This window comes from Aptenodytes patagonicus, chromosome Z, assembly GCF_965638725.1.
Source record: "Aptenodytes patagonicus chromosome Z, bAptPat1.pri.cur, whole genome shotgun sequence".
In the NCBI taxonomy this organism is placed as follows: Eukaryota; Metazoa; Chordata; class Aves; order Sphenisciformes; family Spheniscidae; genus Aptenodytes; species Aptenodytes patagonicus.
In genome coordinates, this window is record NC_134982.1 from 38,440,913 (window position 1) to 38,455,091 (window position 14,179).

At 39.0% G+C, this 14,179-nt stretch overlaps 1 protein-coding gene across 1 annotated transcript in view; it reads left to right on the top strand.

Moving 5' to 3' along the window:
* The window catches only part of ADAMTSL1 (ADAMTS like 1), a 202,176-nt gene that overhangs the window by 89,978 nt on the left and 98,019 nt on the right, over window positions 1-14,179 (top strand). The window contains exons 10-13 of the mRNA XM_076362419.1: window positions 2,588-2,638; window positions 6,685-6,889; window positions 8,168-8,315; window positions 12,328-12,412. Of these exons, the coding sequence (XP_076218534.1) occupies window positions 2,588-2,638; window positions 6,685-6,889; window positions 8,168-8,315; window positions 12,328-12,412 (489 nt within the window). The remainder of the gene's footprint in view (window positions 1-2,587; window positions 2,639-6,684; window positions 6,890-8,167; window positions 8,316-12,327; window positions 12,413-14,179) is intronic.

Here is a 14,179-nt window from a genome sequence, read left to right on the forward strand (position 1 = left end):
ACTACTTTATCCAGTCAAAAAGTACAGGATTCACCAAAGTAATCTCTAAGATGTTTCTTAAATAGTTCACCTAGGCTTGTTTTTTTTGTGGACACACACAAGAAAACCCCCACAAGACTAGCTAGGAAAGATGGAGTTGCCATTAATGGTACAATGACCATCTGCTGTTCTGTTTTATATTCAAGCCAATTTTTAAAGTCATAAATTAAGCCATTGTGTATTATTGTGGGGGTCTTTTTCCTCACTGTGTCCATGGGACTTACATTGCTGGGGATCATTATCTTGTAGTAACAGAATGAGAGCCTTTGGCAGCCACTCACATACACACAAGGACAGTGTCAGTAATTCTGTGGAGCTCTATACCATTTACAGAAATGCAATTTATGTATGCAAAATTCTTTGAAGGTCAAACCTTTCCAATGACAATATTAATCTAGTGCTTTGTAAATGTTATTTAATCTTCATAACAGTGTTTGGATGTGGTATGGTTATTTCCATTGGAATGGCTTTGGATATTATGCATTCTAATGCATGTAGGTCTGGATTATGCATACAGACCATGTTTATTAGAAAGAAAACATTTCTCACTGCAATGAGTGAGAAATGTTTTGAAATCTGTTTCTTAGGCAGTAGGTGCTTTTATAGTATAATTATTTCATTTCTGAACTTCGTGTATTAATCTTTTTTCCAACTTCTCAGCAATCTGATGAGCTGGAAGGTGCAAAAGCCTTCAGAGTGGAACTTGAGCAGCAGTGGTAGAAGAGTCAGGAAAACAGCAGAGATTCCCAAAAGCATGAGCTAGAAAAAACTCAGAAAAAGTGCCCTTCCATCTTTTTACAATACTAGTACACAATTTCTCAAACTTCTCCAGGCATTTGCCCATCAAGCTAAGTCTGAAAAGACTTGTTCATTGGCCATACTCTAAATGACCCATTTGTCTTTTCCAAAGTTTCCCGGTGCCAGAACTGCTTCTCCTAGATGTTCAGATTTTTGTGGAGACAGGCAGCTCTCTGAAGATGCAAATATGCATACTCACGCAGAGGGTTCCTGTGACTGCAGAGGCTGCTAATCTTAGAGGGAGCTGTCTACCCCCGTCACACACTCCCAGGGCTCCAGCTTCTTCCCGCGCTTTAGCTGGAGAATTCCAGCATGTTGACCTGGCTCTGACTCCTCGCTGTGAAAACACAATGGGATCCATTCTCCTATCATGGACAAGTTACGCACATAAAAACCCTGTTGACTGAAAGGAGAATAGACCCCTTTAGCCTTAGCATGACAAAACTCCTTTGAATGCTTACAGCATTTTTTAGTGAACTATGTTGAGGATGGAGAATACTTTCTCCCTTCTCCCTCCTTTGCTCCTTCCCCCTTGCAGAAATCTGTAGCAGCATACCTAGCACCTCTCATTTGTATAAGGCTCTCAAAACCCACCTTCATTCTTTTCAGTCAGTTTTCTCTCTCCATAACTTGGATAGGGACACACTTTTTATTTTAATGCAACTGGCATTCACTCTTTGATGTTTCTGCCCACCTGCCCCATCCAAGTACCCTGTTGCACAGTGGCTTTGATGAAACTGATAGATTAGGTGCTCTGGGATCATCTATTTGACATTAATAGATATGCCTGATAATTGGGAGACAACATGGGTAGAGTTACTCTGAGTCAGAATCTATAAAAATTGCAGAAAAAAGATTAAAGTCCAGACTAGCAATTCAGTGAGACCCTGTGTAGTTGCCAACAAGTCAAGTGACATCCATCTCACACATAATTGGCATGATAGTGGTCCAGATAATTACTAATTTTGATCTACACTATTGCCTTCTATAAGCTTTAGATGTTATATTATTTAGATATTATACCAATAACACTACAGCAAACCAAGACAACCAGTCACGACAACACCAAAAACAAACAAACAAAAAAAAAACCAACCTGACATGTTACTCTTCTCTCCAGGTCCTTCTTTCTTCCAGAAAAAAAAAATAAAGAGGCAGGTTCTGATGATGAATGAAATTGGACTGATTTAAGGTGGAGCAACAAGAATTGCAGATTTGAATTCTTGCACTGGGATTCCCCGAATTTCTAATCCTGGCCCCTGTAAAAGTAGACGTTTTATCCAAAGGGCAGAAACAACCATATAATAGTTTAAAAAAGGGTTTGATCTAGAGCTCTCTGAAGCAGATAGAAGTTCCCCTATTGTCTTCAGTGACTTTGGATCCAAGCTCCAAGAAAGTGATTACAATTAAGTGTAGAAATTATTTTTGTTAAATGGCAGATAGTAACATCATAAATTTAAATAATATTTGGACAGCTTATTTGGATCACTTGTGGTAATTTGCTTCTTAGTCAAACAGTAATACATTCATAAGAATAAAGTAGTAATTGGTGGTTTATTCTTTGAACGACTCAGTAGGATGGGAGCATAAGTTTTGTTTTAAATGTGATAGCAACTTAGGTAAAATATCTTGTTTGTTTGGGGGTTTTTTTGTAATATTGTGTAAAAAAAGTTGTATAATGTAATCATTTAGTGTTTATTTTATTATGTGTACCTTCTACTCAGAGGGTTGGCATTATTGTTCCTAACAGTGATGGATACAAGCAGATCATGCCCTATGACCTCTACCATCCGCTTCCTCGGTAAGTAAAACAGTCAACCAGATGCTAGGATTAACAAATACATTTACTTCTTTTTTTGTCTTCTCTACATTTCTGCTTTGCTCTTAAACTAAGTTAACAGATGCTGCTTTTCTCTTGCTCTGGACTCCTGCAGATTAACCTAGAGATGTTCAGGTGCTAACCTGTTGTTATAAATTCTGTTGATGCAGAACTGAAATGATATTCCAGCTGAAGCAGCAATGCAGACTTATTAAGTGTGTGTTCCCTTTCTTTCTCTCTTTGCTCACCCCCCACCGCAACCTCCCCTTTTCTCTCACACCTTTCCTTGTTATTCCCTTTACTCATCTCTGAACAGGACTATAACCTGTGGCTTTGTAATGAACCGTCAGATTTTCTCTCTCTGGCGGTGCTGCTTCTTGCATGCTTACAAATTGTGAGATTTTGGGTTTAGACAGTGTTAGTGTTATTTTCTGATCCTGCAAACCCATGCTAATGCCTTTCCTAGGGGCATTAATCCATTGGCTTTTCTAAGAAATCAGAGATCAGGGCCTGATTTGTATTATGAATTATCTCACAATTAAGTTGTTTTTAAAGTAAGACTTGAGATACTCATGGAAATAATCACATGAGTAATTACTCTTAAAGCAGTGAATAAGACTGGTGCTGCTAAAAATGTTTGGTAGCTGAAGGATAATAACCTTTTGGTTTTGAAATACTGCCTGGACATGCAATAGTATTGTGCTGTGTTTCCTTCTTCATTAATTTATTGTGTCATGGAGTATGAAATCACAGAAAGAAGCCCCTAGGCAACTTGTTAGTCTCATCCTGGTGAGGAAATGACCTCCTTCAAACCATGGTGAGTCCTAATGCAGAGAGCTTTCAGCATCAGTGTGCAAGCGCAGTGCATTCACATTCAACAGAGTCTCCAGCCAAATCATGGACCCACCCCAAGCTGTGAGTGAGAAATCAAGGAGAAGAGCAGCTTACTTGCCAAGCATTGTGGCTGCCATTGATGTTGACGCCCTTTATCAATGAGCTGTGTCATTTGGATTAGGCTTTTCTCTTCCTAGCTAAGTGCTTATGGTTGTGTACACACAATCATTATCACCCAATATTTGTGAGATAGATGATACACTTATAAAATATATCCCTGCGTCTAATTCTTTCCTTCTAGAAAAGACTTTTCTCTGTTCTTTATTTAAAAATTAAACATACATACCTCCTAAACTCAAAAATTAAACCTCTGATAGTAAGGAATATAGAAGCTAGAATATTAATACAGGGTTTAATACTCCTGCTTTGAATAAAACAGATTTTATTTCAATTGTGCACAAAGGGCTTGTACATTGACAAAAGACAGAGAACAATTTTATATCAGAGGATGATTCAGCAGTACTTAACAGTGGAGGGACTGTATTTAAGGAAAAAGCATCCTGAGCTGACAGCTAGGCAGAGGCTTTTTTACTGCTTAAGAAAATCCAAAATAAAGGATCAAAATGCCCTGAGAAATTTGGCTTTCAGTAACACTGAAAGAAAAAAAAAAAAAAAAAAAAATCATTCCCTGAAAATGATCAAAAGGCTGAGACTGTTTCTCAAGCTGTTCTGGATTATGGTCTCACGCCGTAACAGTCCCTTTACATCCACTCTCTCAGCCGCACTGTTCTTCTTTAACCCCCGCATTGATTGCTTAGGCTGCAACTGCTGGCTGGCACCTCTGCCCCCCTTTTTCCCTCTGCTGTTTTGCTGCTTCTTCCCTTCTTCTCCCTCTCCCCTACTCCCACATGTGCTCCTATGAACCCAGAAACAGGGCTCAGGTCTTCCTCCCTCACCCTGAGAGGGAAGACACAGCCACATGTCTCTTCTCCAAACCTCAGAGGCAGCAGAAACTGAACAGACCACGAGGCTGGCATGAGACAGGGCCAAGTCAGGGGGATAAAAAATGTCTTTCCTCTGAACCTGCAGAGTTTAGGCAAAAAAACCCAAACCAAAAAAAAACTCAACCAAACCAGAGAGGCCATGGTTGCATTACCTGTCTGAGACTGGCACCTAATACCAGGGACAGAGGAGAGCGACAAACACTCCAGGAGAAGTGGAGAGCAAATCTGGGAAGGCATCTTTGCAAGATTTCCCTACTGCAATCCCTCAGCCTTGAATTTTATCACGAAGAGGGAAAGGTATGGTTCAGCAGATATAGTGCTTACTTTTAATGCACCACCAATTCCTTTTGCAAATTCTCAGTCAATGTTGCACCCTTTGTATGTCAAAAGGAGATGTGACACCTGCTTTAAGAGCTGTGCAACAGAGAAACTTCACCTTCCTATCTTACACCCATACAAAACCTGAGGACCAAACTGCTTGCCTAGATTTAAACTGCTTGGTATTGCTGAGGTTGCCTAAGGCATCTGGAAACTTGTCCCAACGACTCCAGGGAATTCCCCGGTTCCACGTCACTTTTATGCCTGGGAAAAGCTGGCTCAGGCTGGCTGCAGCACTTTCTGCTGTTCATAAGTTTCAGTTTGAGGCCTCTTCATTTAGATTTGTGGTAGTAAGAAACCTTAGCTGTATGCGTGGAAACTTGTTCAGCAGAGCCACAGGTAACACATTTGAACTAAAAACATGGCTAAAATTACCCGTTTGTGACATATGTGGCTTATGCTGAGCACACGATGATGGATATGGCATGGTGTAAACATTGTTTCAGCACTTCTTAGTGATAAGTCATAGAATTAATCAGTGGCTTTGCCATTCATAAACAGCTATTAACATAAGCCATTTCACACTGAGTTTTATGGCACTTTCAGCCAGTAGCCAAGTGTGGGTAGTGCTTACATATACTGGAGCTGATGAGAAAAAGGTGGGTTGATATGATGAAAAATCAGAGAGAAAGATAAACATTTTTCATATTGCCTAACAATCTTGGTGGTCCTGTAATTGTTACTTAATAAAAATAACTCCTTTGTTTTAAGTGGGAGAAAAAAATAATCTTTCACTTTTTTCCTTCTTGCCTGAAAGAGGAAACAGGTGGGGTTTTTTCTGCAAAAACAATTTTTTAAAGTAAAAAAATGAAAACTTATGACCCAAATAATTGTTTCAAACATTATTTCTAATGTCCTTATCAAAAGGGTATTTGCCTTTGAAAAAACAAACAAACAAACAGATTTTGTTAAATGTTTCCAGGTAGATAGAACATGCACATTTTTATACCATCAGGCATGCACAGGATTATACAGGAATAGCCACACTGGGTCATGACAACAGTCCCGGACCCTTTTGGTGACAGTGGCTTAAATATAAGAGAGGAAATACCAGATTATTTTATGTGGACAGACATGTACACATATAAAACAATACGTATATTATTGTATACGCATCACTGTAAAAAAAGGATTATTCTCATAAGTATGCATAGCTTTTCAGAACACACACTTTGTTCTGTGGAGTTGTCATTACATTCTCAAATGGCACCTGTAGAGAAAAAATGGTTTCCCAGTTCCTCTCACTGCCTCAACTGTAAGGAAACAAGGCCCATGTGGTTTATCCATCAGAGGCCACGTGTCCTATCAGTATAGTCACGTCTTCTTTTTGGTAATTTCCTCACATCATCTTTTTTTTCCTCAACTAAGTTGTTTCCCTGGAAAGAAACACTGCTGTTTCCCTGTATGATCTTGCAAAAGGAGCATCAGCTTCAGAGCACACTGAGCTTCCAGTGATTTGTGACAAAGATTCCTCAGAACATGACAAATTGTGAAGATATGATAATCCCATCAATTAAATAAAAGGAATTAAGTTAAAAGTATTTAGAGTTTCTGTGGAAGTAGTCACTGGGTTAGTGGGAGGGAGGAGATTTCATATTACTAATCTGTGATTTAAAGACAGCAGCCATGAGAGTGCTTTGCTGTTATGGCCATTTATGAAAATATATATATTATTAATTTTTACTGACATTAATCAGAAAAAAACCCCTCCTGCAGATAGCAGTTTATGCATTTGGGGGGTGCGAGTGGGGGTGGAGGCAGCAGGGTTTCCTTTTCCTGATGCCTCTCTGTTTTGGGGTCTTTTTTCCCCAGATGGGAAAGTACACCCTGGACTGCCTGTTCCTCATCCTGTGGAGGGGGCATTCAAAGCCGCAGCATCTCATGTGTGGAAGAAGACATTCAGGGTCATATCAGCCCCGTGGAAGAATGGAAATGCATGTATACTCCAAAGATGCCTGTTGTCCAGCCTTGCAATATATTTGACTGCCCAAAGTGGCTTGCTCAGGAATGGTCTCCGGTAATCAGCTTAGCTTTGTTGATTTTGTATTTACCGCATTAGGAATATATCTTAAATTATAGTTTAGTGAGCTTGTGGAAGTAGGAACATTCACTATTTTCTTATTACCATGACCTCTGTTTTAAATTATGCTATTTGTCTAACTGCAAAGTAAATAGTCAGGAATAATGTATTAATAAGATTAACATGATTAAGGGGAATGATGGAAAAATAAATCAGATCAGTAATGTTAGTTAGTGACCTTCTACTAATAATAGACTGGGAACATAAATGAAATGCACAAAACAAAACCAGTAAGCATGCAATGATATATCCCTATTACAACTTTTCAGCCATAAATTGAATATCATGTATTGTTGAGAAATTTCCAGAAATACGTAAAACCATAAATGACTCTGCTCTTTGATGCTTGTAGTAGTTTATTCATGACTCACCCTTCCTTCTGTACGACAGTAAATGTCTTCGAAATGTCCTTCTACAAAAGTAGAAAAGTACTTTGCTTTTGTACATAAAGACTTAATCTTGAATGTAGTTTCTCACCACCCCAGTTTCTCAACAAATAAAATGGGCTTTAGAAGCTAAGCTAGCTCACCCACAGGTGAGGTGTTCTTGACTGATTGCAAAGTGTTTAGTGATTTCCAGATGAAAGCTGCTATCCAAGAGCAAAGTGATATTGGTAGTATCCATAGTCCTCCCCACTGGTTGGTAGTTTTAATCCTCTCCCGTGCAACCGCCTCTGAAACAATCTGTACAGGGGAAAAAATTGATGTACCTTACCAAAAATAAAGGAAAAAAGACTTAAGAAAGTGTCTGGGGGAAGAAAGCCCAAATAGTTTCCCATTTTGTTTGGTGCCATGTTCCAAAACAGCTGAGTGTCACCCCTGTTAACCCATAAGCCCCAGTACTTTGTCCAAGCAAAGCAGAGTGGCTCCAGATGAAACTGACAGGGTGTTACTGAGCACATCCAATATGGGACAGATGACCACAAACCAAGTAACCAATGCTGAGAGAGTGACACTGCACGAGAAATCCAGCGGCAAAATGTCCAAACCAAGTAAATGCGCAGAGCAAAAAGGCAAAAATTTCTGTCGATTTTATACCTTATCCATAACTACCAAATATTATGAATAATTTATGTTCAGGGTTGGGTGTTTCTGCATTGTTTTACTCTCTGACATACACATACTTCTATTGCATAGTCCACTTTTATTTATCACTCTTGTGACATATCACATGCACCTATTTTTTTCTTTTTTTTTTTCCTTTTTTTCCCCCCAGTGCACTGTGACCTGTGGACAAGGACTCAGATACCGTGTGGTCCTTTGCATTGATCACAGGGGGATGCATACAGGAGGCTGTAGTACTAAAACAAAGCCGCACATAAAAGAAGAATGCATCGTACCCACTCCTTGCTACAAACCCAAAGGTAATGAGGCAGAAGGTTTCTCATAAATTTTTCAGAGCTCTTCTATGTTGAGCAGTTTTGTTTTGTTGCTGGTAGCACTGTTTCCACCTGCATTGAGTTATGAATTTGCACCTTTAAGGCCTTCCATTCCTATTCCAGTCTGCCTGCTAGCAACTTGGAGTGAATGCTGGCCCCTTCTGTGTGTGTGTACAGCTCTATCGATACAACCTCTTTCTTACAAGATCTGGGGTTTTCACTGTTAATTTGTGATCCAGCAGACCAAGCAATATAAATGTAAATTTGACCACAGTGTAAGCAGGTTTGACCTTACTGATCGTGTCTGGGCTAAATTTGCCCTGTATTTTAAAAAGAATTAAATATATAAATAACATTTGTGGTAGATAAATGTAACCATAATTTTAAAGTGCCTGTTCATAACTTGGCACTTGAAATGGGTCAGAAGCAAGCATTGTATATCCCAGCATGAAGTTCCTCTTACTAGCAAGGCTGCAAAATTTGGCAGACTGTTAGACTTGAAGCATCTTATAGCAGGAGTACTCACAATTTGTATAGAAATGTTTCTTGACTTGGGTCCTCAGACAGAGAGTAATACTGTGGTAAATCCCCCACATTTTATTGAGAGAAAAAGAAAATATTTCTGCAGCTGTTTGAAGGTTCTTATGGGGTGAGAATGTTAGAAAAAGTCCTGGAGACTGGATTGGATTAATGGGCAGTGGCCAGGTGCAGCAGACACAGGTATATGAGCATGCATGTGTTTGTGTGTGTGTACAGCTCTATCGATACAAACTCTGTGTCTGTATACTGTCTAACTTATGGAAACTTCTGGGCTACAGCAATGCAGGTGAACTTAATTTCCCAAAACTGGAGGCTTAAACCCCACCATAAGAAGAAATCAATTCCTTTTAAAAAATGAATTGCTATCCTGATACATATTAAAAGCATTTATTATGAAGCCCTGTGAAATAAGAGTGACCCGTGGCCTCGTGCTGATCCAAGATGAAACAGTGAAATTTGGCATTTTAATTTCGGCACTCAGTGGCCGATGATGGGTGCACTTGCCAAGTTTCAAGATTCCAGTTTATCTGGACCATGAGAATTCACTCTGTCTGCCAGCCACCAAAGTGGCGAAACCCAGACACAGGGCCTCTGGGGAGCAATGGGTATGTTTGCACTGTGTTTTGCTGGCCAACATGAGCTCGCTCCGTCCACCTTCCAAGATAAAAAAAAAGGCCCTGTGACTGTGTTAGGATGACTCTGACCCTCATACGGAGATTCAGTGGGTTTGGGCTCAGGCAGTCAGTTGCTTTTATGGGGTTTTATCTGTTTATGGCGTTCAGAGCACAAGTAAAGCAAGATCCTGTCTGCCTGCAGCATACAGTGTAAGCAAAATGCAGTAAGACACCAAAAAATCAGGTGTTGCAAACCACCCACAACCGACTTCTGTCTAGGGAACCTGAGAAGGGTGTAAGACCAGCTAGGAAAGCTTTGCTTGTCTGCATCTGTCAAGAAGTCTCTTCCAATGGGACTTGTGTGGGAACAAAGTAAATCGCTGTTTGCTGGAAGCCCACCCTTGCAACACAGTAGTATCTTTACCCTGGATAAACTCTTATGCTGCCCTTTGCAGTGATGTGATTAATTTCTGCATGTGATTAATTTCTGATTGTAGGCAGTTATTTTTTTCTTCTATTTTTTCCCATGGGATGGAAAGTCCTACGCGAAGCATACTGTTTTGCTTGGGTTTAATTTTACTCCGCATCTTGCTTCTGCAACGCTCTCACAGTTCTCCCTCCATAATGCAAGTGGTAATGTTTGAAGACCAATGTACCTGAAGGCTGAATCATGCTTTCGGAAGAAAGTTGGACCAGATTATATCCAGAGGTTTCTTCCAATCCAAATTATTCTATTTACGTGCTAGAAGTTTGTCCTTTTTATTTCACAAATCTAGAGTTAGAGCAGTAGGAGTAGCAAAGTGCCTCTCCTCTATTGAATGTTTTAGCCTTAGCCTGCTTTTTTCTTCTGGAGCTGGATTAACATAAAGCAGAAAAACAATCTTGCTAGCTGACTGAAGCAGCAAGAAGAAAAAAGTGGAATTCTTTCTTCTTTTAACACACTGTGCTGAACAGAAATAGAATGCAAATAGTTCATGTAATTTATTTCATTTCAGTTTACTCAAGCACTGAGGCACTTTATCTTGGGAATAAGACCAAGACACCAATAATGGGAAAAAATAGGATATCCCTGGATTAAGTAATGATTTTCAGTTTTAATAGAGAAAGTGTATTCATCTGATACAACTTTATAATATAAGATTTAAGTGGTTTTACTGGAACTGTTTTATAAAAGAAGAGATTTTACTTTAATCTCCAAAGGTAAAAATTCCTCCTTAGCTTATGTTAGGAGTGCTTTTTATTCACTTTTTTTGGTCAAAGCACACTGTACAACATCAACATTTCTAATCTTCTAACTCATTTTACAGTGTAGATTATAATTAGCTACACCTCTAAAAAAGAAAAGTTATTAAAAAGTCACATAACAGGCAACAGTACACAAGAGCTTTTGCTTTTTACAAGTACTTGCATCCAGGCAAAAAAGCACAGAAGATCTGACTTTCCAAAACCCATAAAACAAGCTGCAGAATATATAAATAGAAATATCTCCTACATATTTTGGATAACAAATGCGGTAAAATATAGATTAAAATAAGAGCTGTGCTGGCAAATATTCATCCTTAAATGGCACTAATAAATATGTTAGAGTAAGAGCTTGGCAAGCTGTTTCTAAGAGGGAGGCATAGTAACTCTATTACTGTTCCTTCTTTCCTCAGTTAATAACTTGCTCCAAGGAAATTTGCTTGACTAAAGTTGCAGTAGCTGTGAAATCAAGTTGTAAGTTGTTGTTCCTCTGTGATACAACTGACAGATGGGAAATTTTGTGTGCGTATGTGAAAGGTTCACTGTTGTGCACAACAGAGTCACAGAAAATTCCCAACTATTCTGAATAACCTTAATCTGCTCCCATTGGCAAGTACAAGTCCGTGCATTATAAACCTGAAAGCTTTAGGTGATTTGTGAGTGGCAAATAGGTCTGGCCCTGGTTCTCCTCAGTGGTCTAAGTCTCACTCCCTTTTATTTGTGTTTTTTCCCCTGATCCTAGCCCAGAACGTTTTGTTGAAATGCAGAGCTCCTTCTCAAATTATAGTGCTAAATTTGCTCTTGCTTTATACCCCTGTAGAGCTAAAACAGCTCCACCACCTTCAGCTCAAATACTCCTCTTTGACACCGCATGAAAGCAGAGTTTGGCCCGTGAAGCGGCATGGTCCTGTGCTCACCAGAGCAGAGCAGCTCATTACGCTGCGCGCACATCCTGGAGGGGAAGAAAAGCAGCTCTACTGTTTTCCATCAGAAATGACAGAAAAAGTATCAAGGTTCTTTTTTTAAATCCACATAGCTGATGAACTAATAAAGTTGAAAAGTATAGCTGGGCCATTTTATTATGGTTTCTCTGTTTTTCTGTGGTATCACTGATCAAATCAGGGTTTTCTTCCTTTTTGTAATCTATCAAAAACAAGCTTAATGTGTCTTCTGAAATTCTAAAATTTAAGGGTAAACAGGGATTTTATACATTTTGCCTTTGCAGTGTCAATGGAGGCCTGTTACACTTGCAAGACTCCCTCCAAAAAATACTTTCCAAAGTGCCTACTTTTACAGCCCAGTTGCATAGTCTGAAAAGTGACTTAATTTGCCTTTCTGGCTTTAGAACGCCATAGCCCTTCTAGCTGCAACAGTGACCTATCTGGCCATATAACCTTGTAAGCGTTATAGTCCAGGTGACGAAAGAGTTTCTTTCTCTCTCTCCTGCTCTCCTTTCTCTCTCTTTCTCCTTTGTGCTCAGCCTCCGTGTGGATGAAGGCACATATGCATCACAGGTATGCTCGGCAAGAGAGGGGAGGCTGGCACACATAGTAGCTTTACTGCATGCTTCCTATTTTCACATGCTTGTGTTTGTTCCGTAGAGAAACTTCCCGTGGAAGCAAAGTTGCCATGGTATAAGCAGGCTCAAGAGCTGGAGGAAGGAGCAGTGGTGTCTGAAGAACCATCGTAAGTCTTAAAAATTTGCTTACAACATGTTCGCATGATGTGGGGATTTGGGGCTTGCGCTGGACTAACACAGTCTCTTGAAATTGTATTTGGCTTTCATTAGAGTGTAAAGGCTAAACCCAACCCTGCAGAAATCAATGGGCTTAAAGCTGTGTCACACTTAAGTATGAAGAGACAGAATTCAAGAGGGCAAATGCAGATTTCATTTGAACAAATATAGACATCTTTTCTTTAAGGTCATTTACAATAATATTATAATGAAAGTCTGTCTACCTACGTAGTTATATGTTCCCCACTGCCACTGTATCTCCGCAGCTTAGCACCTTTATTTATTCTCACAATACCCCTTTGAAGTAAGGGGTAAAATACAGTGATGATTTCCCCTCGCCTCTCCCCCTACGGAGAGTGTAGTAGCCACAAATAAAATGAATTAACTTTAGCAGAAAGTAAACTAGAAACCTTAGCCCTGTGGTTTGGATTGCCTTATCATCCTTACCTCATCATTTCAGGGAGTTTTCCCTCCCTGCTTTTCTAGCCACTTCGTGGTCTTTGCCCAGCCACCTGTGCAAGATGGGTATCAGTCAGCACCTTGTACCCTGTTAGTAGCTCTTCCTCCTGCTGCAGACCCTCTTGGATGGCAGGTTGGCCTATGTACATATATTGAAATTCCTCTCGCATTAGGGATGCCTGAAATGATGGAAACTGTACATTTGCCTCCTAAATACATAAAGTTAACTCATGATGTCCTTTAACTGTAACTTTTTCTTTTTTCTTTTCCTATTCGTTTGTCTTCCGTTTTGTGAAAAAATCACTTTTGAGTTAGAAAGAGGTGGAGGACGTAAAATAGTTACAGGTAATGCTGAAGGAAAAAATATTACAATAAAAACCTGGAAAAGAACACTTTCACTTAGGATTGATGCCTGCCTTTTTAATCTATCAGTAAGAAAGTCTGACTATGAATCTGTCCTTGTGTAGACAGGTTCTTCACACAGTACTATTGAAAATACAGTCTAGCAGTTTCTGCATGTGCTCCATTTCATTAATAGCAGGACTGCAGAAGAAGTTACAAAAATTAAGTTGTTTAAGAAAACCCTCAGAATTTCATTCAGAATTGAGTTGTATTGTCATTTATGGATAATTAATCTTCCTTAATAAAAATTTCAATTCCAATAAAATTGCAATGAAAAGGAAGCTGCAGTAAAACTGGTGTACCATATAAACCTTTAGCAATGAGGTTGAGAAATTAAAAATACTGTTATGATTACGTTTTGGATTTTTTATTCTGGAACTGTGATAAATGTATGCTATAATTGTAACCTCTGTACACAGCTTTAATCAGTAACCAGTTCCTCGTGGCTGAGCACATGACATTTTTTATTGCAACTGCAGCTGTGTATTAGACTAAAAAACATTGTTCGTTATCTAATATAATTGCAGTTTTAGTATGGTAAATCTGAATTGAAGTAATTTGAAACTGGAACATTGAAACAGAGCTAGAGGCATATATAATAAAGCCCTCAAAATAAAAATTATTTTAATTCAGCTGCCATATGTATACATAAATACATACAAATACACATATACATGTATACACACACATTTATATACATATATACAAATGCACATATTCATATGTGTGTATATATATATTAGTAGCAGCTATCGCATGTAATATAATGAGATGTTTAACTGTTTCCAGAGTTTCATAGACTTTGTAGGTTGATTCATTCAGCATCTAAGTCTAGAAAATTCAGTATTTGTGAACAT